We start from the raw sequence: 27,976 nt of genomic DNA on the forward strand, positions 1-27,976 counted from the left end.
ATAAATATTTTAGAACAAACTCAAACTTTGACATTAAGGATAAGTTCTGTGAATTAATGAGAAGGAGACAAAAATATGGTGTTCTGTAAATGAATGAGAAGGGGACAAAAATGTGGTGTTATGTATACAAATACAAATACAACGCCACAACAGACAAAATGCCCAACGAGGTGGCTGATAAAAATATGCCCATAAAAATATGGTTGTCATAATACAGCAACCCAATTAAAAATGCAATTAACACAAATTATAAACAATATATACACATGATAAAATATTATACAATGCCCATAAAGAATACTTATGGTTGTCTTATTCTAAGAATGGATAGCTTCTCGATTTACCCCAACATGTTTATCGTACTTCTTTTTATACGTGTCAATTGTGTTACAATCTACTACCTCCGGAGGTAAGCTATTCCATTTGTTAACAACCCTATTAGAGAAAAATTCCCTGCGACACCATAGCCTTGCATTGTCCCTCACCAATCGATACTGGTGTCCCCTTGTAAAAGCAGTCGATTGGTGGTGTACTAAAAGTTCATGGTCCATCCTATCCATCCCATTGAAAATTTTGAACACTTCGATCATATCTCCTCGACACCTGCGTTCATCCAATGTAAACATATTCAAAAAATGAAGTCTTTCTTCATAACTCAAGCCCTGTGTGCCAATAAGGACAAGCGTAGCTCTTCTCTGCACCCCTTCAACCAAGTCTATGTCCCTCTGCAGGTATGGTATCTAAAACCTTACAGTATACTCCAGTCCAGGACGAACTAAGCCTCGAAAAAGCGGAAGAATGACTTTAGGAGAACGCAAAGAGACCTTTTTGAAAATGAGACCAAGCATTCTATTCAATTTTTTGACCACCGCTGAACAATGTTCAGAAAACCTAAGCCGCTCGTCAATGAGAATTCCCAAATCGGTGACCCTGGTTGCATCCGGGATAGTGACACCATTCAACTCGTAAGAGAACCGTGGGTTGTTCAAGCCAAAATGAGCGACCATGCACTTATCTACGCTAAACGTCATGCTCCATTCATTTGCCCATGCTGCAATCCTGTTTAAGTTGGTCTGGAGCAACTCCCTATCGCTTTCATTCCCGATTACCCCCATTAGCTTCACATCATCTGCGAATTTGCTAGTAATCCCATCGATATACGAGTTTGTCGATAAAAAGTGAAAAAAGTATGGGGCCAAGGACACTTCCCTGAGGAACTCCACTTGTGACGTCTGTCCAACCAGAGAATTCCCTGTTCACCATAACTCGTTGCGACCTATCTCTTAACCACGATTCTATCCAATTCAGCAAGTTGCCCCCAATTCCAATCTTGTGTTAACGCTTCAATAGTTTGCCATGTTGGACCCGATGGAATGCCTTCTGGAAATCAAGGTAAACAACGTCGACATTTTTGCTCTTACCCAAAGCCTTAGTCACGTGATCATAGAAGCAAAGGAGGTTAGTTACACATGACAATGCAAAACATACAAAATTTGTTACCTCTAATAAACTGCAGTTGAATTTAAGTGGGAAAAAGGGAAACACACAAGTAAATTAAACTTGGTGAACACAGTTTATTCTAGCTCAACTGCATAGCTGTTTTATATTTTCTCATTCTAGATAGCATGGCTGGATAAGATAGAGAAACGTTACAATTGGATAAAAAAACACTTGGTAGAGTTTGAAGAGAAATTTGGTCGCCTATTTCCTTCTGACTGGGAAGTTAGCAAAAGGATAGCTGTAGAGTTTTGCTACATTACAAAGTATGACAAAAAGTTTCTTTTATTACATTTATTCACTTACATTTACATTTATTGACTTCGAGTATGTTCCATTTTAAACATCTTGATATAAGTCAAATTGATCAGAAGCTGAAGTTGTGGCATAGAGCCTAACTACAGTCGATGATCGTTTTTATGAACGTGTGGAGACTTGGTAATTGGTTTATAAAATTGAAAGTTCATAAATGAGAGAGACAAAAAAAATATGGGAAATAAAAAAATTAGTTGGTCATATTTCCAAATAAAATCACTCATTTTTGTTTACTGCATCATAACATTTGGCTGTAATTTCAGTATAATCAATGATTTTAGCTTCTTTTCTTCCCATTCACTGGTGTTGTATTCACAGCTGTGCTTTTTCCGCATATTACCTGAAAAGTCAGGCATTGTGTTTTCTTGAATTTCTGCTGCCATCCAGCTGATCTTTTGAAAACTCCCCAAGTTTAAGTTAAGGCAAGCAGTTTTGCTTGTTGTTTCGCAAGGTTCCCGTAGATTGGAATTTTCACCTATCATTTACACACTAACAGTAGCAGATTGATTACTTTAAAGCTAAAGCTACCACATGGAGAGAAATAAAATGAACAATTAATCTGTGAGTTCTTTACCTATGTTAATTATGACATAACAGTTATCATGCGTTATCAAGTAAATTTCTATTGTTTTTGCTGCATATCACGAGATTTGATTTATAATATGTCATACATGCCATAATACATATACCATATACACTAGTATGTGAACCGCCCCCCCCCCCTTATATAGGAACAGATTTTTCGATGAAAAAAAAAAATGCTTATATGTGTAAGTATATGCTTTATATATATATTTTAACAATTTCAGGCATTTGTAAGTTGGAGAATTGAATGAAGTACATTGAATGAAGTAAAACATGAAATATAGTATTAAGTAAATAGAAAAAAAGTATGAGAAAAATAGAAAAAAAATGAGTAATTCCAAGTTTATTTATGAAGTTATGTATAAAAATTATGAATGTCAATGGAAGAATATTATCTGGAAAATTTTTCTAGATTTAAAGATATAGTTTCATTCACAATATTTAATTTTCACGCAATATATGATTTATACCTTACACCAGGGCTTAACACATCTCAGGTACAGGGTTGTTATGATGACTGAAAAATCAGAGTTAGCACCTAAAACTCTACGTGCAAGGACTAAATTAAAGTTAAAAAGACTGTTAAGAAAAAGTCTGAGGGCAACGCAGAATTTTGGGAATTTATGTAAGCATTTCCACCAACATGAAAAAAGGTCAACATGGCCTGGAAAAGCCTTAAAAAAATCTTTTCAGCTGTTTTTGCTCATGAAAAAAGATATGCTTGGCTCTTGGGAAATTTGGCTGATGCCTAACATTTTTTCAATTTTTTAATCCCTGCCCTGCACTAAGTTTTGAATTGTTATTTTTTTCCAAGTTTCCTTGAGGTCAGATTATGGGATTTCATTTCTTGAGACTGTGCGTATTATGCAAAGAGCTGTAGTTTGATGTTACATTAAATATCAAAATTTTATCTTACTTTCAATCAGATAGTTCTGACCTCATGTATGGCCTCTTGATTTATGCTCTCAAATTATAAACCAAACATTGCTTTTGCAATTGTGTACCTTGATAAGTAATATTCTTGAAGTGTGTTCATACACCAGAATAATAATAATATCCAGAAAATATCTTATTCCTTGTGTTCACAAAATTTATGTTGATCCTAGTTTTCAGACCAGACATAATAAAAAAACCTATGCTTTTTAAAAATATGCAGGAAAAGTCTCTCTAAAATCATGATGGCTCGCAAGTCAGAAATTGAGGTTCGTGTGCTGATGCTAGCAATACAACTCACTGTAAATTTCGAATCTCTACTTTCACGACGATTCGCAGGATGTACCTTAGATTCGTCTCTTTCTTTATCATCTGAAAATAAGCAGGTATGTTATTGTTATTTTCAATTAAGTTATAGATTTCTGAATCTGACTTTAAGTTTAAAAACTAATAAGTGTTTATTATGGCTTACCTATTATTCTATTCATTTTTTATCACTCAAAGTTAATAATCACACACAAATAGTTTTTCCACTCATTTTTTCCTTAAAATTCATTTGGTGACACATGCTTTTTACCCTTAGTGGTCATTTTTGCCTGATCCACAGTTGCATATAATTGGGGTATGTAAATTTCATTATCTTAATGAAATTTTATAGAACTGAAAAGGTTGTTGATCATGTTTTTGTAGGGAAAATTTTTCGATTTTTCTGCCATCTACGCACCATATTTTGAACCTTAAAATAATTTTTTTTTCACAAATTGGTTTCTTAAAATATTCATTTCTATTCCAACGTCTCAAAAGAAAAAATTGCAGACAGAGAGAGTCACAGTCATCAAGCAGAAAAACTTCAGAATATTTTAAATGTCTATAAATTATATGCTGGAAAATATAATAAATAATAACCGGTTAAAGTCATGACTGGACAAATCTAAAAAATTTACATGTTCAACTTGAAATACAGTCAAGTCACTCTATATTTTGAAACTGACGGGACTGAAAAAAATTTTGAGACATGGTTTTTTCGAGAAATTTCAAGTTTTTATTTGCGTAAGAAGGAAAAAAAAACCAAAAAAGGTGCAAATTTTGATTGATAAAAACTAAAATACCGTAGGCCGACTATATTTTACTACATACTAAAATGAAATTGTTGGTTAAGTTACACAATATATAAATCACACTATATACAAATACACAAAAATGTGTTCTAATTTTTTGTTTCATTCAATTTTTATTTACATACCATATTTAAAATAATTCATAAGCTTAGATTGATGCATGTCTTTTGCTCTTTGAGCCTTCCTTCACAATGTCATCTATACTAGTAAGAGCTGCAAATATTCCGGGCCGTATCTTCTCAGTTTGCTGTGGTAAATGCTGCAGTATTTTTACAGCATCTTTCATTTTTAACTCACTTTTTTCTAATTCCTGTACACAGTGACATAAAAGGTGGGGGATGCTGTGGGTGCTTGAGCATCCATGGTAGTTTGTGACACTCGTACGAGCACCCCAGAATTGATTCAGAAATCAACGCTTCTTACATAAAGTTCAAAATCAGTACCCATTGGTTCGAAACACTTCAGATGCCCCTGCTGTATTTTCGTCACCCGGGTCAGCCATACATTTCACTATTTCGGAATCAGTTAAGGTGCTGCAAGTTAGTAGTGTTCATGTCCATGAAATTTGAAAATGAAATTTTGAGATTCAATTATTTTTTTAGTAATGTTTTTCAGAAATTTCATCTTCAGCATTGTTCTGAGAATCATTAGAATTGAAGTGAACCACTAGATCTGATCCTTCATCACAGAGATGATTGGTTCCAAACCCAGAGGTTTCTTGAAGCAATTTTGAGTTGTCTGTTGGCGGACTTTTTGTCATGCTGAACAAGCCATCCACATTACATCAGCCCCCCCCCCTCCCCGTCAATCATAAAATTCGCCTGTGATTGATAATATCCATAAACACAATGGGTTGTAATATGAATAATCCTTTCTTATCAGTTTCTTTCACCACAGGTAAAATAGCCAGGTTTTTTCTAAAAAAAAAGAAATATCCATGTTTCATTTTTACTATCACAGTGGTTTGGGGTGTTTCAAGATAGACTGTTTTTCGAAAATTACTTCAAAACAGAGAGATGTATTGATTTATTATAGTGAATGCAATGATTTTTTACATTTTGAGTTAGAGTTTTTCGAGAAAGAGAGGTTTGACTGTACATGCCAGAAAAATATTGCTTAATATTATTACTGGATTTACTTCCTTGTAAAAATAGTTTCTTCATGGGTAAAAAGTTTTATGTCATATTTATATATATATATAATCCTCTTAAAAAAAAGTCATGATGAATATACAAATATCTAATATAAAGCATCTGAATCTGCCATGACATTACCGTGGCTGTGATGGAAAACTTTGGCGCAGAGTTTCTTAAAATAATCTGTCTCACTTTCTCTCTCCCCTCCTCAGAATTTTTCCCCATCATCCCCTCTTAAGCCATCCCATAAGATCTTATACAGTACTATTTTATCTGCTGCTTATATGCTTATACTATCCCTACCCGATCTTTTAAATCACCCCCCCCCCAGCAAATGGCAATATTGCCAACTTTGCCTTTGTCAAAGACTGCTTTAGTAGAAGACTGCCAAACTTTAGTTCATTTGGTCAAATTCATAAATTTTCTGTCCATTGATGCTGATCCTTGTAAAATTGGTGTGGTCACCAATTCAAAGTTCAAAATCAACCACCAATTATAATTTTCCATGCCGTTGATGCCTGAAAGAAGTCAAGTTGCTGTTCTCTTCACGTGTCATAACCGATTTCTGTTTCAATACAGGTTTTTGGTAGGTGCAAAAAATGCAGCGGCAGCAGCAGCATAAGGCAGCAAAATATTATGTATAGTAAAAATGAAATAGATTACATTGACTGTGTATTTCGCCACAACTGCCTTATAATGCCCTAGTTTGAAATTATTAGAATTATTAAGAATACACCATCAACAAACCTTATTATATGCCTTATAAATCCATACGTGCCTTACTACAATCCCCATATAAACAGTGTGGTGTTCCTCAAAATGACTGAATTTGGCCTTGTTATGGTAATTTCAGTCTTAAATTGTCTTTCAACTTTTTTATTTCGAATTTCACAACAAACATATGCAAGAGAAATGTACTCACATCCTCGCTGATGAAAAAAAAAAGTTTTGGTTATGTGCCGGTGTCTGGCATGCCCGGTAAGGATTTTCACATGCCCTGGGCATGTGGGACAATAAATTTGTGCATTTAGCTTGATTGAAATATTAGAATCACGATATCCTGAGGTCATATGTAAAGTGAAGTATGCTGCAAAAATAACATGAATAGTAACAAGAGTAGTATACAATGAAACCTCTCTGCAACAATGCTCAATCTAATGATAAATCCCTGTACAATGATATTTTTTCAAGTCTTGTTTGGAAATGGCTATAGTCTAATATTGTGCTGTTGCTTCACAATAATCCCTCTACAATGATACTTTTTCTTGGTTTGCAGAGCATCGTTATATCAAGATTTCACTGTATATGAAATTATATTAAACTAATGTCAAATAGTGATGATGTGACTACAAAATCTATGCAAAGAAAATTTTCATATTCATATAATCATTATTGTGAGAGTTTTTTTTCTCATTTCCCAGTCTCAGAGTTCAGGAAATCCATTTGAAGAACCCGAAAATGGTTCAAATCCTTTCAAGGAAGACATAATGGAAGAAGAAGCTAGTGGAATTTCTTCACAAAATGATGATGGCACCAGTGGTAAAGTAAGTTATTCTATATCATTATTTGGTGTTGGTTATTGTCATATGCACATAGGAATATGACTCAAGAAATTTTTTTTTCTTGTTGGCAGAGCCATCTTGAGATCAACATGTGCCCTCCCCCCCCAGTTCCAGAGTGAAGAGATTTTTCTGAGGCCCCCATCTGACTGGCTGAAAATTCCCGCCTACCAATTTGTATATTTACTCTCACAAGTTTTATTCAGATCTCATTTTCATGAAGCCCCCCCCCCCTCCCCCAGGCCGTGCCTGGATGGGTTCATGCATTAAGATGGCACTACTTGTCAATAGCATATTGTTGGCAGTAAAACCACTTCATTATTCTAACTCACCTGGATCCATGGAATCCAATTTTTTTGAGAGAGAGAAAAGGCTTTTAGAATTGTTTGCAATATCTGGATCTTTTTACCAAATAAATGTGTGCTGTGATGAATACAATTGGATACAATTGAATACAATACAATACCTGAATACAATTTTTTTGTGTCTTTCTTTGAAATTTTAAGTCTTCAATACACTGCAGTGTTTCACTGACTCACATTGTTGATGGGTGTGAAAATAACGGGAATTTTGCAGCCTATTTGTTGTTTTGTGCACTGGGTAAAACACAAATTTGTTCGCTTTTTTCCCCCTCTGCTCCCTTAATTTTATCTCTCCCTAATTTATGATTTTCTAAGAAACATTCCAATTTTTCTTCCACTTAAAAAGATGTAAACAAGGTTTTCAGGGTTTAGTATCTGTCTAAGCTGCTGTGTGGCCATGTGGGCATCATGCTGGACTCACATCATGAGTACTAAGATTAAAATCCTGTTGGTGGCACAGTGTTGGTTGGTTGAATTTTTTTTTCTGTGGTTTTCCAACTTCAAATGCAAGCCGGTCTTCCATTTGAAAAAGTCTCTCTGAAGAGAGCAAGCAGACATTCGACATGGTATTTAGATAACACAAAAATTCTGGCATCTGCCATTTTTTAACTTTAAAATATGGAAGACAGATGGCCTCCCATGAAACACACATAACTCGGACATTATCAATGTCTTAGGGCCACCCACACACTCAGAACACACATTCTGACATGTAACAATTCGTTAAAAATTCCTCAGAGTAATGTTTTTGAAGTGCATATTACGGTCAAGTAGTAGTAGTACCTTTTCCTCACCTCATTGTCTCTAAAACATACCATGGAACAAATGGTATTTTTATCTTTTTCAGACTTCACAGGTGAAACAAAAAACTAACATCTTCCAGGGTATCATTTCCCAGTGCTTCGAACCCCATTTGAATGTATACGTGGAATTCCAAGAAAAGTAAGTCCATGTTGAGAATTTCTTGTTTAACACCTACAGTACCAATGCTTTAAGTTATACTAGTTTCTTTCTTATTTTCCATTAGCTATACTATCCAGCGCTGCCAGAGTTTTTTCCAATTACTGGCAGTATTAAAGAAGTGACAAAACATTGTAAAGGGATAAAAATATCTGAAATGTACTGTTTGGGAACTACGGTAACCATAATAAACATGCCAAAAGTCATTGATGAGGTTTAGGGGACCATTATTTCCCGACAGTTTTCACCCATTTCCGTCATTTGCCCAGCTCTGACAAACTTTTAAAGTAGCCTATTGTTCAAGTCGGGTTCCGTTTAGTATATATATGCAAAATTTGGTGGTGATTGTCCCAAAATCCTAGATTTGTATAGAGCTGACAAATATCATACACACACTCACACAGAGACAGAAAATCAATTATATATATAGATGCATTATTTATATTTTTTATGTATCTTATGAATTCTACATTGTTCATTTGGCTTGTATAATTTGAAAGAAGGTAATTTTTACCATGAATGTGTGTGCTCAAATTTAATATCCGTTAATTTTTTCCAAATTATTGCAGAAATCTTGCAAAATTGATGGATGGGTTTGTTGAAGACATGCAAAAGTCTAAATTACCTAGACCAGAAGTTGACAATGCTTCAGTTCTTCCGTCCTGTGGAGATTTATTTATGTTTTATAAAAAATGCATCATTCAGTTCACCCAGCTCAGCACAGGGCAACCAATGCTTCTTCTGACTTCTGCATTCAAGAAATACTTGAAAGAATACGCTATAAAAATACTGCAGAATAACTTACCAAAGTGAGTTATTTCATAAAACCTCTGTCATTTTCATTCTCTCTATTTTTTTTTTTTATAAATAGCATGGAATTTTTTTGTGATTAAAAGAAATTTTACTTGTTTCTTTAAAACATGTTGAATGAGTCAAAGAAACAAAGATGAAACTTTTTCATATTTAGAAGGGTTAATCAAGTATTAAAAAATGTTATAGAAATTCTATTTAGAGTAATATCATTAATTTATTTTGCATTTCATAAATAAACATGAAAAATAATAAATTCAATAAATATACAGTTTCTTCATATTATATCAGTACAGCAGTGTGTGGAGGATTAAATTTTGATAATTCAAACCTTTTTTGTTTTTTTTGTATTTTATGATTATGTATATTTAACTCCTCCCCTTAGCTTTGGGGACTGGCTCCTGCTAGGCTTGGACATGCAGGATTCTTGCCATTCTGGCCCATTGTTTTAATTGTCTTTCTTGCATTTTTTGTATCAGTATTTTATTAATCGTCACCTTTCTGGTCAACAGATGGTAGCACTACACGTTCAAAAGTGAATTTATGGTTTTGCTGCCCTCTTCTATTTTAATTTTCTTGACCACCCATTCCTGAAATTTGTTTTCCGTAGGGTATAGCCTGCTCAGCTCCCCCCCCCCCCTCCCGTAAATATGCCTCTATATATCATTAGGTGCAAATGACTTCTTTTTTAGTGAGAGAAGGTTTTAAATACAAGTTTTCAAATAATTTTTTTTAATACTTCATCAACTTATATTTACAGTAGACTCCAGACTATTCTGCCTAATGTGGCGGAAGGGCATACCAGATAACAAAAAAGCCAGATTGGCTGGTGTTCTATAAATGCTCATTTTCTACCCCACCCATACCATTAAACACACCCTTTATCAAAACCCGCTCTTATTAATATTTTCTAACCTCAAACTATAGGCTTGTACTTTATAAATGTTGTTTGTTATGCACTGTAATATGTACAATATTGTAAGCAGGTCTTTCTTGGGGAGGGGGGAATCAAGTTTTTTTTATTGTTACCCAGTATTTCGTTTTTTACTGCAAAAATACACCACAATCTCAGCTCTATTGCCCCTTCTCCTGGTGTATGCGCATGCTGTTGTACGTTTTAAAAATTTATTACAAACAAAAAGGAAATCCAAGAATAAAAATATTGTACATATTTTAAAATAAATTTTATAATGTCTAACTTAACTGCAGGGAATATAAAATCAGGTAAACAGTATGTACAGTATGAATACATGAACTTTAAAAATAAACAAAATATTAATGTAGACTTAATTCTTACAAAATTTATTAAAACTTATTTTACTGTTCATTGATAAATGATTACACAAATTGGTAACACTTGAAACGCTTTGGCAAAGTAAATTGTTTCTCATTTTATCATGGAGAATTATTATTATTTAACTAGACCGGATAGTGCGGTGAAAATGAATATCATCTAGATATTAAAGAATTGGATTTTTCAGATTATGAAAGTGTTCTGAAACAGAAAATTATTCCAGCCTCTGAAAGTTTGGTATAGAGTGAGTTGTCAGAGGTGTGTCAGTTAAATATTAAATGTGTGTGTACCTAATCCAGCTCATTAGCTGAATTTCAGGATCTGGAATTTATGTAATTATACAGGATGAAATAAAAACATATTCAATATAAAAAATTATATATATTACATAGTTTTAAATATATACCAAACTCTGATATCATTGCAATTTGATCATTGCAAATAAAAATATAACATGACTAAAAATATAAATCTTTGTTTTGACATGATTTGAAAGTGGTCTAAAACTAGCTTATATATATATATATATATATATAAATCAGTGTCTTCAATAATCTTTTACCAGGTATACCAATGTGCAATCTTCTACAAGTCTTATACAGAGTCTCTTAAAAGATGGAGAAGTTACAAAGTTGAGCCCAGCAGAGCAGATTCATGTTTGTAGTATATTGACAACTGCTGATTACTGCCTAGAAACTACTCAGCAGGTTTGTGTTTAGAATATATACGTAGGTGAACTTTGATTCACAAACATATTTAATTTCATGGACTCACTCATAATCTGAATCACTCGTACATTGAAACAAATTTTTTCAGAGGAAATATTGAAAACTGGAGTGATTTGTTCCATAGCTATTCATTCTCATAAAAATTGCTGATAAAAATGGCATTTAATCAGTAATACAACAATAATACGGTGAAACCTTGATACAACGATACTCTGCAGACCAAGAAAAAGTATTGTTGTAGAGATATTATCATTTCATTGAGAGGCAGTAGTTTAACATTAGAGTATAGACATTTCCAAACAAAATTTGGAAAAAAATCTTTGTAGAGGGATTTATCGTTATATGTAGCATCATTATAGCAAGGTTTTAAGTTTGCAATCTGACCACTGTTCATAACATTTTGTGGTACCCCCCACAGCCAGAAGTTGCAAGGGTTAAGGTCAAGTGAACTGATGGCCGGCCAGGTGTTGTGCAATCCTGTTATTGTCAAAATGGGTCTTCAGCAACTGCTTCGCTGGTATTGCAATGTGGATCTTGATAGAAGTTATCTACACACTGATGCTGTGGAAGTGCTGAAATGATGTGGTTGCATAAAATAGATTATACTGCTGGCCAAGTACAGCATCATCTACTTGCACATTTTGCACTACTTACACTTTTTCTTTTGTGAAAGAAACTTCCATTGCTTCAGGAGTATCCATGTAAATTTTCTAGTCATTCTAACCAGTACTTATTGTATAGTTTTGGAATCAAAATGTCAATTATAATCACCCTATATATAGCAGATTATTTTTCATAAATCTGTTATTACTACTATATAGTAAAACCCTGATTAGCTGGGCCTAACAGTGAAAGTATATAAAAAAAACAACTATTGAATAGTAAGACTGGGTGATATACAGTGTGAGATGTGCTACTTCTTATGGGAAAGAAAATGAAAATGTCTGTGAGGTAATGTAACTACTAGTACACCAGTCTTTGTCCTTCAGGGACAGCTGGTGCCTTTATTGGATTATAGGACCAGCTGCCCCTAGCATGATGGTGTCACCAATGTTGCTGCTTTGTGAAGAGAAAAAGAAACCCTGTGAGATAATACACCACTACATTTAGATGTGTGATGCAATCCTTATTAATGAATTTGCTAAAGATATATAGAGCATTAGAATGTTGCCAAAGGCTAGAAAATGTTGTAAGAATGAGAAATTTTGGCTTCTGTTTATAACTTTAAATAACTAAGATAATTCATATGAAAAAAATATATATATTCAGAGACTTCAGATATTCATGAGACTTTTTGGAAAAAAGCCACTTATACCATTTAAAGATATACCATCAAAATGTACCCCAAGAATATTAAATGTGGTAAAAATGAAAACTTTTGGCTAATAATGAACCAATATGATATTTTTCAAGGAAAAGGTGATATTTAGGTCACTTTTATTTGATTTTTTGAAAAAAAAACCCCCCACTTGGTTTAAACCAAACAACCCTGTAGTATGACATAATTAAAATGGTAAAATCCCTAAAATTTGTTGATGCAGATGAGACATACATCGAAGAAATGCTCAAATCCATCTCACTAGATCTCACTAATGAGCATCTTGTGGTAACGCAATGACAATGCCATCAGAATTTTAATCAAAGAAAACAATGCTAATGACAATTCAATAATACTGTAACACTATAAAGTATACATACACTACAGTGATTTATTCACTACAGGCTTTATTCAAAATTTTTGCTTGTCTTTTGAAATACTTGTAAACCTAAGTTCCTCTGTATATATATTTTTAACTGAGCAATTTGTTATAGACAGTGAGTTATGATACTTGATTGCATTATACAGGGGTGTGGCATTTTGCTTGTTAACTATTGATCGTAGAGGCATACTTTCAATTAGAAAAGTATCCAAATAATGTGCAGTACTCAGATATGTTATTCATGTTTCAAGGAGATGTATTGCTATTAAAATAAAAAATTAACTTTTTTATAGTCTCCAAAACCCATTTAGAAAGTTGTTGCCCTGTCTCTCCCGATTCCAGCAAAAAATTCCATGTTTCAAAATGCTGATATTCACCGAGATATTCAAATTTGAAAAATGGAGGTAATTTAGAAAAAAAGTGTTAAATGTGGGTAAAACTGCATTTAGAGCTGCTTTTTCCGAACTTTCCTCCATTTTTTTGAATTCTAATTGCTCAGTGAATATTAAAAACATGGAGGTTTTTGTTGGCATCAGGAGAAACAGGGTAACAACTTTCTAACTGGGTTATTGAGTACTCTATCAAAAGTTAGTGTTTTCATATTAATAAGCATACAACCCCTTGAAATATGAATGAAATATCTGAGTACACTACACACGTTATTTGGAAACTTTTTAATTGGAAGTATACCTCTAGGATCAATGGTTTGCCAGTAAACTGCTGTACCGCCTATTTGCTGTGCATCCTGTATGTATAGTTATTTATATATTATCAATTTCATTAGGTTATTACGTATCTGTGTTATACTTTAAATAATTTGGTTATACATCAACACTCCATAAATACAAACTCTAAGTTACATGAATTTCTCTGAGATATACATTCTTTAAATGAAAGCATTATCGCTGAGATAGTAGCAATTATTAAGTGAGATAATTAAGTAATAATTACTTATTCACAGTCAGAATACTATGGAAACAAAACTATGCTGATTTTTGAGGGGCTACTTTATAGGCTATAGAAGCTTTTTTTTCTTTTCCATTCTGTAGAAAATCTGTCTAGATATAGAAGCATGAAAAATTGTTTTCTCATCACTATTATTTTCTTATTTTAGTATTTTTACTTCTCAGTTTCATAATTTTGAATGTAGGTTCTGATTCCTAGCTCTGAAAAGTTAGTTGTTTATATTATCTTCTGTGCCTGTCACCAAATATAGATTTTCCATTTTCTAAACTTTGCTCATTTGTTTATATTTCAGTTGGAAGGGAAGCTGAAAGAGAAAATTGATCCTTCATATGCAAATCAGATAAGTCTTGCAACTGAGCAAGACGTCTTCCACAGGTAAATCTAAGAGAAGAAATCAAATATATTAAGAAAACACCAACAAATAAGGCAAATACACAAAAGTATATATTTTGCGTATTTGCCTTATTCGTTGGTGTCTTCTTAATATTCTTGGGCAAAGTGGATCAACTCTTCCACGAAATCAAATATGTTCAATATAGAAAGAACAGCATTTCGTTCTATCTAAAAGTACAGATGGCAATCAAAATGACCAGAGGTTAATTTTCTATGTGTACTCCAGATTTTCATACATTTTATGATGTTTAAATGTACATATCAGTGTATATATATGCAAGCCATAAAATATGAAAAATATAGGATTTTTTAAAAATAAAATTTCATAATATTGAATTTTACTTTAAATACCCAAAAAATCTTCATTTTATAGCCAATATAGTGTTTAGAATGTAAATGTTTTTTTTAACTGCAGTTGCATTTTCATATCACACTTTTTGCATTTTTCAATACCTTCATTGCATTGGAAATGAATTTTTCACCCACAGATTTCTTACCCATTGAAACTATCACTTGTTTCGTTATTGCATAGCAGATCTGACATAACTATTTTTCTGATACAGTAGTGCTTTTTGTTGTCAGCAAAATTGTGATTTCTGAACAAATAAGGTTTTCTAAGCTCTTTAGCTAATTTCAACAAGAAAGGAAATATATAACCTTTTTTGTTTCTTTCTCCTACAAATCAACCAAGTGCTCTACCTGGAACAAATCAAACAATTTTTCATGGAAACCTATAGGAAATCATATTTCATCTAATAAACGTGATTCTGGAACAAATTATCTTTGTTAGCCGAGGTATCACTGTACTTCTCTATGATTTGTATGCTTTAAAGACACAGGGGCTACTTTGACCCTAACAGCCTTCTTTGTCCCAAAATGATAAAATAATACAACATATACTCTAATCACTGTAGAAAACCATTTTCAGAAACTAGTTTCTGTGTTTGTAGTACTTAGCAGAAACTACAAAGACTATTTCTGAAAATGGTTTTCTATAGTGATTATAGAGTATGTTGTATTATTGGAGGAAATTATCATTATGGAGGAAATGAATTAATTTTTGGGACAAAAGAGGACCGCAGGGCCAAAGTAGCCTGTGCTTGCACTATTTTCTAATAGATTGAATATCAATTTGTGCATCTTTAATTTTAGGTGTTAATTTTTATTTTTATAATTTTCATATTCCAAATTAGTCAAAGTTGTGGATGAAGCAAATGCTTTTAGTAGCAATGTTTTAACTAAATTTATTTCATTTCTGATGAATGTCTAATTTGTCCTATATGGTTGTTTTTCAGTGTTATCTCAAGTTCTATTATGCTGCTTGCTCAGAATCTTGAATCAGCTTGTGAGCCTGCTCTCACCGCCATGAATAAGGTAAGAGATAATCTGTTCTAATTTTCAAAAAAATTATTACCAGAGTTTATGCATACTTGGTGCAATGAAGTGGTGATCGACTGAATTTGTGTTTTTCCAAATTTTGATAATTGGAAGATATATGACATCACCAGGGACCAACTTTGACTTGATGGGGGCCCTGGGTAATCAAGGTATTATTAGGGCACTCCCCCCCCCCAACTGTGGTCGAAGAGGTTTGGTATATCAGCAAATACAGTACAGGATGCTTGTAAACACATCAAAAAAGGATATGCACTATTTTAAATGAGAAATGTAGTAAAATTCTCCATGAAATATCATAATAAATGCTTTTTTCACATTCTTATATGAACAAAATCATTGATAATGTCATCAAGATCAAATTTCTTAGTTATCTCAAACACAATGAAGCTAAAAGTGACAATTTTTTTTCTAAAAGACTTAAGCGAACTGATGATTTTATCCTTTTTAATAAGAATAAGAATGATCTTTCCCTAGAACACACAGTTTGATATTGTCAATGATGGTTCAGTACTGTCTCAACTTTTGGAAACGTCTCTTCTAAACCTCTAGCATTATTTAACATTTGCAGCATTCTGTCATCAACCTGAACCAAGGATAGAAATTGTTGCAGTTCATCTGAAAAAGAATTTGCAAGATGAGGTGTATAAAGTTTTGCAATTCGCAAATATATTACAGAATCTTCATGAAGATTTGAGGATCTCATGTTGATCAAACATGCAAACTTTCTTGTCATAAATCATTTTACAGTCAAAAAGATGTGAAATTGTGAGGAATCAAACAAAAGACTGTGACATATTGAAAGATTTTTGTCATGGTGTTAATATTGTAATAGGTGCATTGCACATGCTGTGTAAAGTCTATTACTGATTGATATAACATTAAAATTTATATTTAGGGTTTGCTAATAATAGGTATTTTGGAAATAGCATGATGTGATTTAGGGAAACTTTGATTTCCCAAAATTTTATCAAATAAAATTTAAAAAATTTGAGTAAAATATATACTATTATAAATTGTGGGGGCCCTGGGCAAATGCCCATGCAGAAATCGGGCCCTGTACAGCACTTCAAACACACATGATATGCCTATATTTTCAAAATATCGTTCTCATTGCATATGTCAGCGATATTTAATACTATCGAGTCAATCTAAATTGTTTCTCATCAAAGAAAACATCCTCATCCCACTTGCATCGAAAGCTGTATGCTGTTTGGTTAATTCTCATAGCTTTTGTCTGGGTTGTTTTATGGGGGTGGTGTGTACTTCGGTTTTTCATATACCAGACATTTGAATTTTTTTATCACATTAGGCACAGTTTGATGTGTTCAAGGCAAGTTGTATTCCTTTTGAATTTGCACTAGAGAATTTTTTTCACACAAAAACTGTGAATAATAGTCTTTTTTTCTCACGAATGGTAAGCCTTCTTGTGCAAGCTTTCAGTCCATAATTCTCTGGCCCATTTATGAAACTTTAACCAACAGCCTTGAATTCTTCTCAAAATTTCATGCCTAGGCATTGCAGTTTCTCTGAAAGTAAGTATTTTTCCTTTTCAATGTGCAATAAATAATGTCTCTCATCTTCACACTTTCAGAAAAAAAAATTGATTTTACAGTGCATGACTGATCAAAACAGTCTCAGCTGTTATGGCAACACTAGGGTCACCATTTTGGGAATTCTTATTGATGAGTGGCTTAGGTTTTCTGAACATTGTTCAGCATTGGTCAAAAAAGCGAATAGAATTCTCTGTTTAATTCTTAAAAGGTCTCTTTGCGTTCTCCGAAAGTCATTCTTCTGCTTTTCTGAGGATTATTTTGTCCTGAACTGGAGTATGCTGTAAGGTTTTGGAGACCATACCTACAGAGGGATATAGACTTGGTTGAAAGAGTGCAGAGAAGAGCTATACATGTCTTTGTTGGCGCACAAGGCTTGAGTTATGAAGAAAGACTTCATATTTTTTAAACATGTTTACATGGGGAGAACACAGATGTCAGGGGAATAGGATCGAAGTGCTTAACATTTTCAACGGGATAGATAGAATGGACCACAAATTATTAATACACCATCAATCGACTGCTTTGACAAGGGGACACCAGTATCGATTGGTAAGGAACAATTCTAGATTGTGGTGTGTCACAGGAAAATTTTTTTAATAGGCTTGTTAATAAATGGAATAGCTTACCCTGGGGATAGTAAATTCTAACACAATTGACACCTTTAAAAAGAAATACAATAAACATATTGGGATAAATCGAGAAGCTATCCATATTTAGAATAGGACAACCGTAAATGTTTTTTATGAGTATTGTGTGATATTTTATCATGTATATATAGTTTTTAGTATTAAAATTTTTAATTGGGTTGCTGTATTTTTTCTTTAATGTGATTTCGCGTATTCCCAAGAGATCTTTGCGATCTGTCCTGGGAGTTTGTTAGTGTTAGTAGACATCCATGCCCGAACCGGGATTCAACCCCAGACCTGCACAGTGAAGTTTCCTAAGCTTCCTAACCATTCAACTGTCCAGGCGGCAATTGAAATATATGGCATCCATATTTGTTATGGGTATCTTTTTCTCAGCCATCTCGTTGGGCATTTTGCCTGTTGTGGCCTTGTATTTGTATGTACAAGAAAAATGTATATTTCTTTTCCAGACATCAGAAAACATGCATATCCTTATGCTTTTTTCCAGGTTTTGATCTTTCCTATTATTTAAACAATTTTTTTCTTGAGCAGTTCAGCACTCATCAAAATTATTTTCATTCGAAAAAGTTTACTTTCACTTTGAAATTTCATCCACAAGTTTTTTGAGATATGACAATTTTTCGGTTGTCCTTAGTTTAGTTGCTCTTATGTATTTTCCACCACGTTATATTATACAGTGCTAATGAAACATTTCATTTGTATAAGAAAAATAATAAATGATTTATTGTCGAATTGTCTTTTGTATTTCTACTGACTTAATAATACAGAAATTATGGTAGCTTAATTTATTGTACTGAATTGTTTATTTGTAACCAGTTGTGACACCTGCTGATATATTTCTTTTTCTTCACACAGTATAAGTGATTCCAAAAATTTTATTACTAGACATCAATGGATGTTTTTAGTATTGCCTTCCATTTTTTGCAAAACATTTGATGTATTAAAATTTTGAAAATCAACAGTTATCTTCATAATCATTATACAGTAGTCACTTGATTTTATGAACCAACTTATTTTTAAGAAAACTAATCTAGGGGTTCTCAAACTGTGGTATGGTTCATGAGGATGCTGAAGAGCAGTGCGACAAAGATGTCACCGAAGAGATTCTTTGTTAAACTGCTCTTGGGAGCCGCGGATAACCTTTGATTAAGGTAAGGGGCACATCAGATTGAAAAAGTTTGAGAATGTTTATAACATTTAGTTGAGAACATATATCGTTACCCCTGGACTAATCCTCTGGTGTCTAAAAATATGCTGTTTCTTTGAACATCTTTCCCATTTGAGTTCATAAAAACCAGTTTTTACTGTACAATAATTATATTTTTTTTTCAATATCTAATTTCTTTCTCATAGAACTAAATACTAAACACCTTTCATGATGATTTTAAATATAGTTTACATCAAACTTTTCATGTAATTTTTTTTTTCGTGTGGATGTATTTCAAATGCTATTGCACAAAATTATTAAGAAGTTAAATCTTTGTTTACAATTTTTGGTATTTATAGATTCAGTGGTCTGCATTTGAAGCAGTGGGAGACCAGAGCAGTTACGTTACAGCTATTACATCTCACTTGCGACAAACCATACCTCTGCTTCGTGACAATTTGACTACATCACGAAAGTATTTTACCCAGTTCTGCATGAAATTTGCCAAGTAATGTATATTTTTTGTATTTAATGATAAATATGTGTTGCAGTGTAAATTTTTTTAAATCAATTATTTCATTCATTAGTTAGTGCTAACTGTTTACTCGATAAATATCACATTTTAAGGGAGGACCAGAGAACATTCAGAATTTTCATTAGTTTAAACCCCACTCAGTCCTCATTATAATCAGATTTCGCAAGAGCACTGCACAAGCATATGGCTATCGCAAGTAGTCCTGATATCAACTTGCCAATCTCTCGATGAGGAAAATGGGAAGGAAAGCTGTTTGAAATCATATTTAAGTTCTAAAAGCCAGGGTAATTAACCCTTGTGAGCAGAAAATAAATGTGGAGGGATAAAAAATGATCAAATTTCAATACTTACTGGAGAATATTTTTAGAAATTGAGTATATATATCATTGAGTACATATACATATTTTTCTTGTGTAATTTACAGTTTTAGAATTGAAAACATTTTGATAAGACATGATTCATTACAAAATACAAAAGTACTTTTTGTGCGAAATTTTTATTTTTGCACAATTCATGTGTGGAATATTTTTATTCATCCCGCAAATAAACATTTATTAATGGATAAGCGTAGTACAGTCGAATTTCACTATAACGAACTCCAAGAGACCGGAGAAATCACTTTGTAATAATAAAATTTCATTACAAAGGAATTCCGGATTTTTAAATTGTTCCTATGTAAACTTATTTGGGGCATTAGAAACTTTTTTCTTAAAGCGAGATTTTTGCAATAAGGGTTTTTATTAAAATGGGAATCGACTGTATTGTTAAAATATGTAATTTTTGTAACAGCTTCTGAATACTTGAATTAAAACTTGATAAAATGACACTCAAAATCAATAATCAACAAAATAATTCGTTTTACCATCAGTGAAAATTTTTGACTGTTCATATTTATGGATTTATCACTATATATATTTTTTTTTTTTAGCTCATTCATTCCAAAGCTAGTTTGCCACTTATTCAAGTGCAAACCCGTCAGTCCTGTAGGTGCTGAACAGGTATGTGTCTGTTTGAGATTATTTTACATAATTATTCAATTACAGTATAAAATTCATGGTCATAAAATATGATGTGAGAGCCAGTTTACATGTAGAGTGGTGTGGTAGTAAGATGCTTGTCTACCACTGTGAAGGTTGCCATTACTGTCCCAGATTCAAACCCGGGGAAGAATATAGATAAGGTATTTTCCCTAACAATGTTGAGACAACCACCGATAGATAGCGCCTTCATTTCCAACCCAATTCAATAATGACAGTAAATTGCAATATACTGCCATTAATAAGTTGGGTTGGAGGGGCCAGAGTTTGTGTTTGGTGGCCATATGGCCAAAGTTGGTAATGAAGTAGTTTACACATCGAACACGTGAGCTTGACTTTCATAGGGTAGAAAAATTGGGTTTTGAAAATTAATTACAATGATACCTCAACTAACACACACCTTGGTTTACAAACATTTTTTTGAAAATTTTTTGCCTTGGCTAACAAACATTCTATAGTCCGTTTCAGGTTAACTTTGCAGTGAAGAGGAAGCTACGAGGGAACCTCATCACTCGTTGCTATGGCAACAAAAGCCTCTCAACCAATGTATCGATGCGCGGCCTGGGTAAGGTATGCACAATTTCTAGGATACCGCGAAAATGTCGTTGTGGTTGCTATACATTTTTGGATAATGGTAACCAATATTTTTTTCTAATTTAAAAATTTCAAACGAAGAAACATCGGTTCAAAACGATATTTTTCCTTTTTTTTCACAAAATCATTAAAAAAATTGAAATATTCTGTATAAATGATCATCATAAAACTCCGATTTATGGGAACTTTATTTTGCGGCGGAGGAGTACACTCTCTACCTTTCTCTCCACTGCAAAGTTAACCTGAAACGAACTATAGTTGATATGGACGCATGCACTAACATAAGCAGCTGCGGCATAAGCTAAATTTTTGTGCCAATCAAAATTATTTCAATGAGCAACTGTTACTCAAGCCAGATTAATTTATTCTACCTCAGAATCACTTTCCAGGTACACCTCTCTTTCAGAAAGATTTTGGGCCATTTCATGTGAAATTCATTATAAAAAAAAAATCTTTGTTGTAAAGAGTTTTAATGGAGACTTAATGCTAAACTGAACAGTCTAGACATTATAAGTGCTTATCTCTCCCATCTGCATGTGTGTGTGAGAGAAATGAGTTGACCACTTTACACACTTTTTTTTCCCACTATTGCATAGTAAAAAAAAATATATATTCAGTTTTTCATCTTCCTTTAAATTCTCCTTCACCCAGTTGTGAAGTTGTTTATCTCAGATTTCTGTGTTTCTATTTTTTACAGTGTTGCTCAATGTTTCATGAGAATTGCTTCGTAATTTTAGACAGTTTCTTGAATAATTAAATGATTCTCCATAGAAACCTATGGAATATCATGTTTCAGTTAACGAATGTGATTCTGGAACAAATTATCTTCATTAGCCTAGACATCACTGCACAGTGTACATCTGTCCAAATAAGATTGCAACTGTGGAAACCTCCCATATCGAGAAAAATCAAACCAATTTTTACATGTACATATCGAGATATACATGTGGACCAAGATGTGGGAAGTGATCTAGTTATGCAAATGTCCTTCATCTCATTAGGGGCACCTCTTGATCTAAGTGGCTGCTGATGGTGTAGCTCTAGTGCAGGTCCTAAATCAGGGACTGAGCAAAAAAAATTGTGAAAACTTTTTTTTGTTGGCAAAACTCAGAATATACTGAATAAAATAGGTATAAATATACCTCTGATTATTATTAGAAGTACCGTAACATTTATGTTGCCAGCAAGAATTTTCTCTGGGGGAGGGGAAATGCTGCCAATGTCTCCAAGTTTTTCAATGTGTTATTTTATTTTGATTTTTAATTGGCTTGTGAACTGACCTTACGACAAAACCATGTCATGGGGAATATTTACAAAATGATTCCACCATACATTTATCTCATGAATTTGAACTCATAATTTCTTTTTAATATTCAAGTAAGGATTCTATTTTTCTTATGACAGTGTGCCTTGATTATGCTTAATAAAATCTTTTTTTCTCCTTTTTCAGTTGCTCCTGGATACTCACATGCTAAAAACAGTTCTTTTAGACCTACCTTCTTTGGGTTCGGCTGTCGTGAGGAAGCCTCCTGCTAGGTATAGCAAGAGAACTATCATTTGAAGCATCTTACACATTAATTTCTTTCTTTTTTTTTCCTGTTTCTAGTTTGCAAAAATGGAAAAAAAAATTATTACATATGTGTTAAAATAGTTTTGTCCAAAATGCATGACATCAAAACTGATACTACCTATGAGCATGAATTGTTTTGAATTTTGAAGCATGTTGCCTTTTATACATTATAAATGATCAAGATATTGTGGTATGAGACATTGAAATTTAATAGTTTGTTCTTTGATTTTTTTTTTGTTTATTAAAACCCTATTTTAGATACATTTGTGTTCCCTCATACATTAATTTTACGTTTTTGTATTCCTTCAGCTATACAAAAATTGTTGTGAAAGGAATGACAAAAGCTGAAATGATTTTGAAGGTAATTTTGCTTGGTTAAAACAATCCCAAAGTTACATTTGGAAAAACAAATTTCTTTTAGCATACAAGATTAATATAAAATTTTCATTTCAGGTTGTTATGGCACCTCATGAGAATCTTCAGAATTTCGTTGAGAATTATATAAAACTTCTTCCTGAATCAGACATTACAGAATTCCAAAAGGTTTTAGACATGAAGGTATGGAGGTTTTAAAACATTAAGTTTTGACCATGCATTATTTTTCTTTATGGCATTGAAAATCGATAAGTTTTGTACCATATCATAAAATTTCCTTTGTTTAAAATTTAAATAGAGTTATTTTTATGCATGCATTCTTTATATCAAGTTTAATTTGAATTGACCCATTTAAACAGTTTTACTACCCGTATGAAACACAATTTAAATTAAAGTTTAGAAAAGATGTATATTTTTACATGCGATCAAATCCTGTGCATAACGCAAGTACAAAAGTTGTGTGAAGAATAATGGAATCAGAAAATCTACCATTTATGATCTCCAGAATCTAAAAAAAAAAAAATTCTAACTCCAAGCAATGCATATAAAAAATGAATAAATGGTATCTTTCCCTAACTAGTAATGGTGTGTAAATTAGAAATTATGGTTTAACTACTTCAGGTACAACCTTTTGGCAACAAATTTGAATTATCTCTGTTTGATAAATCAGTGACAAATCGGGTAACCTCGTCTTAACCTAACTGCACGTTACATAAAGGAAAGGGAAAAAATTTTAAAAACAAATACTATAATGAATAAGGTACATAAGGGAATGTTTTTAGAATCTCTTTTCACCCTCATCCCATGTGCTCTCTTTCGCGCTTGTATGCATAGAATAGAAAAATACCTTATACGCATATGGAAAAAAATCATTAATGGGAGTATATATAGACAGAAATGAGGGAAAGAAAAGGCAACTTCAGTTGATAAGGTTACTATAAAGCTTCATGATGATGACAAGAAAAGAAAGAAAATACAAAGAACTAGTTTGAATTTATTCCACTGGCGTTTGGATGCAATATTATGTCTGTAATCATGAAGGGGTTAAAATTTAATAATTTGTTACAATATGCATACACAGTTGATCCCGCTTATAATGTTTTCAAAAAACCGCTGTGAAAAAATGTTGTTAGCGGGCTAATGCTTTATGGGAAATTTAATGAGAATTAGTTAGACTTGGGATCACTGAAATAAGTGTTGCTAAGCAGGAAAATGTTCTAAAGGATAGTGTTATTAACAGATCAACTTTGTATTGCTTTTTTAATTTTCTTTGAAAAGAAAATATGAGTAGAATTGTTCAAGGAGAGAGTCTCATATATTACCGCTTTAAATATGAAACTTGGAAAATAAGCAAAACTTGATCCATAATGTGAGAAATTCCCTAATCTGGGAATCCTAGGTCTCGAGGAGACCAAATTAGGCTCTATGGTATGAAAGAGAGGCTCTACTGTATGAAAAATCTTTTAGTCTGTACTTGTTTCTCTAAAAAATTAGTATAAACAAAAATGTGAATATTAGTAAAGAAAAATTAGTATTAGTAATCAGATGTGTTGATGTTGTATTCAATGTATACATTTTTGTATACCAGTTTTAAGAACAATACACATTTGCATTGCATCTGTATAGGGTTTGAAAAGAGGTGAGCAGAATGCTATGGTGGAGATATTTCGCGCTCATCAACCACAAGTGACTTCTAGTGGAAATGGAGTTGGATCCGCTTTGGACACATCTGGGGATTCGAATCTGCAGTCTTTCCAGCAGTTGAACTCTAGTCCTGAACATGAATCTAGTCGTATAAGGCGGCTTGAAAAATTGATAAAACGGCTGTGAATTTTTTTCACCCCCCCCATATGTATTTAATTCAATTTTTCTAAGTGTAAAAAAAAAAATTGTTGTGCACATGAAGATGCGATGCTCCTAATATTCAATATTAGTAGGTGTAAAATGAGCTTTTGCATTGTTTTTTTTGTAAGGATGCAGATTTTTTGGTTAATGTGATGTCATGCAAAATAAACAAATGTTTTATAATTAAGTTCTTTTTGAGAGAGCTGAATACCATAAAATTCATAAATCTTTTTAGAATAAATAAAATTTATAATTAAGTAGGGCTCCTAGTTTTCCTGCTTTTTGGTAAAATGTCCTACTTTCTAGTTTTTTTAACAAATCTAATCAACAAAATTTGTGTAACTGTTTTTAATTGAAGAGGGGAAAATCACATAGATATATTGCCAAAAATTTATTTATTTTTATTTATTTATTTATTTTTATTTATTTTTTATAATACAAAGCTACAGGTTTAACTCTATAATGCCCAGATCGCCCTAAGTCGGCCGAGTAGGTTAATGCCCATAACCGCCTCAAGTCGGCCAAGCTAGGGGGTATGGGTATGTTTTGGTGGGCTTTTGTCACCAACGGGGAAGAAGATGAAAGCTCTTGTCAGAGGCGGGAACGGGAAAGACATCTGCAACACCCTATCAATGGGATTTTAAAAGCTGATGTACTAGAATGTTCCTTGAGAATGAACTAAGGGTACTCAATGCATTTTACAAAAAGATGATACTGTGAGGAAAGGGGTGTTTTCAGTATATACATATATATATATATATATATATAGATAGATAACTTATCTCCCAAAAATCCATTGAAATGAAGGGGTGAACGTCAATGCAAAGGGTGGCATGAATAGAAACGCATGGAGAAAGGGTGGGAGAGGGAAAGTGGCCGAAATTTGGACGAGTCCAATTCGAACACAAAAAACTTGGTATTTTCACGACCCTCCCAGGTTTTCTAACTGGGCATTAAAGAGTTAAACCCAATTACAGCTTGCAGTAAAAATAAATACAAATGTAGTAGATTGCAATTAATGATTCTGCCAAAGTGCAAATTGTATCGTTTTCCAGGTTATTGCTGGGTGTGTGTGGACCATTTGGTTTATTAATTTTCTTTTGCTTAGTTTAAGGGTTCAAAAAGTGGAGTAGTCATTAAAAACTTCAGTCTGGATGGAAAAAATAATTTTGCATTTACTACTTTATGGTCTTAGACAGTAACTGACATTCATCATTCAAAATTATGGTACACATTTTGTGTATAGGTGAAACAACATTTTGCATAACAAAACAGTTGGATACTGTATTCTAGGTTTTGTGATTCTAATGCTACCCAATAGCATTCTATGAGTGTTCTGTATTTTTAGGAATGAAGAGGCATGAACAATATTTACAACAATGCTCAGTGAATAGCTAGAAATGAAAGTACTTCATTTGTCAAAAACGATGACACTGTTTTTTTGAACAGTAAAATGTAAACAAATCCTTAAAAAATGGTATGGACAGCGCAGTAAAGCCATCCAGTTCACCAGCCATTGACGTATTTACATTTGACCTTGTAATTTACAAATTTTGCATCTGAGCTTTTGGAAGTGGTCTCAAAGGAGCGTCATATTCTTAAAAGACTTACATATCTTCATAATTTGTTGTGCGTCGAGGAAAAGAGTTGACAGACTGGACTATGGAAGACTTCTCGGAAAAAACAATGTAATGTACTGTATATTGCGAGGAGAGACAGAAAAGAATTATCTGTGGTTGATCCGGCACAACTCTCTCGGCAGTAAATTGCCCAAGGCGGCGATAGACAGGAGTTGCGTTCGGTTTGAAAGAAAAGTTAAGAACCCCTGGCATATATAGATGATGCTCGTGATGGAATTGGAAGCAGCGCCGCCCTTATCAGACACAGGACCTGGTAGGAAAATAATTGCGGGGCCCCTTAGGCCCGATTTTTTTTAGAATAGAAAGAAATAATTCCAGGATTGATGAAAAATTTGAATTTATTTAAAAAACAAATTCCACTATGGTGGAAATTTTATATTTCTTAATTCCAAGAGTCAATAATTTGCCTTAACAGGTTTGACATGTAGTTTAACAATATCATGAAGCAATTTCGCAGGAAACAATCATCTACCAGTAGAGGGACGTATCCGACTGATTTTCTGATTCAGACGCGGCAATTATTAGCAGGTTTTACTGGGAACACTATAAAAGATGAGACGTTGGTTTAGGCTGATCTCAAATCCAGTATTATTTATTTCGATTTATTGTTATATGATTTTATAGAGTGAAAAATTAAAATAATTACATCTGATGAGAGAGAATCATCTCAGTCCTCCGGGCAGGAGCCCTGCCAGACCCATCCCCTTTGTGAGGGCCATGCAAGGGCCTCAGTTGAATTGGAGCTTCCACAAAGAGATCTGGCACAGTTCTGATTTATGACTATAAATACGTATATTAGGAGGTGCTACCTAGGCCCTCTTTCACTTTGCCTGAGGCTATAATATTATTAGGACGACAGTAGGAACATACGTTTTTCTGGATAAATATTCAAAAATTTACACGAAGTACGAAAGCCTGGATAACCAAGCGGAGATCGAGATGTATATAGTTCGGAAAGAAAATTCACATTCCTCTGTGGGGAATCGAACCACCAATCTCTGTCCAGGCGAGCGTTCTAACCATTGAACTACAAGGGACTGACATTTTCATTCCTTAGAGCATATGCTGAACGGGACTGCGCATGGACAGCCTCCTAGCTCAGCTAATAGCTCTTACGACGTTAGTCCCCAGATGGCGACATATAGAGAGAAACGATGTCACTCTTCGCTGTTCATACGAAGTACGAAAGCCTGGATAACCGATTTTCGTACTTCGTATGAACAGCGGAGAGTGAGATCGTTTCTCTGTATTCAAAAATTTGTTTGAGTGTGTGTGTGTA

The 27,976-nt window shown here is 33.3% G+C and overlaps 1 protein-coding gene across 1 annotated transcript in view; it reads left to right on the plus strand.

Annotated features, from left to right (window-relative positions):
• Vps53 (vacuolar protein sorting 53) overlaps positions 1 to 25,318 on the plus strand; it is a 39,028-nt gene extending 13,710 nt beyond the window's left edge. The window contains exons 11-24 of the mRNA XM_089242660.1: positions 1,621 to 1,763; positions 3,554 to 3,716; positions 7,006 to 7,128; positions 8,353 to 8,447; positions 9,035 to 9,274; positions 11,135 to 11,276; positions 14,256 to 14,338; positions 15,652 to 15,730; positions 19,461 to 19,609; positions 20,565 to 20,634; positions 22,718 to 22,803; positions 23,147 to 23,198; positions 23,291 to 23,395; positions 24,839 to 25,318. Of these exons, the coding sequence (XP_089098786.1) occupies positions 1,621 to 1,763; positions 3,554 to 3,716; positions 7,006 to 7,128; positions 8,353 to 8,447; positions 9,035 to 9,274; positions 11,135 to 11,276; positions 14,256 to 14,338; positions 15,652 to 15,730; positions 19,461 to 19,609; positions 20,565 to 20,634; positions 22,718 to 22,803; positions 23,147 to 23,198; positions 23,291 to 23,395; positions 24,839 to 25,042 (1,734 nt within the window). The 3' untranslated portion in view covers positions 25,043 to 25,318. The remainder of the gene's footprint in view (positions 1 to 1,620; positions 1,764 to 3,553; positions 3,717 to 7,005; positions 7,129 to 8,352; positions 8,448 to 9,034; positions 9,275 to 11,134; positions 11,277 to 14,255; positions 14,339 to 15,651; positions 15,731 to 19,460; positions 19,610 to 20,564; positions 20,635 to 22,717; positions 22,804 to 23,146; positions 23,199 to 23,290; positions 23,396 to 24,838) is intronic.
• The last annotated feature ends 2,658 nt before the right edge of the window (positions 25,319 to 27,976 follow it).

This window comes from Pholcus phalangioides, unplaced genomic scaffold (assembly GCF_987345545.1).
Source record: "Pholcus phalangioides strain wild (caught in Gottingen) unplaced genomic scaffold, Ppha-v1.0 ptg000015l_1, whole genome shotgun sequence".
Taxonomy (NCBI): domain Eukaryota; kingdom Metazoa; phylum Arthropoda; class Arachnida; order Araneae; family Pholcidae; genus Pholcus; species Pholcus phalangioides.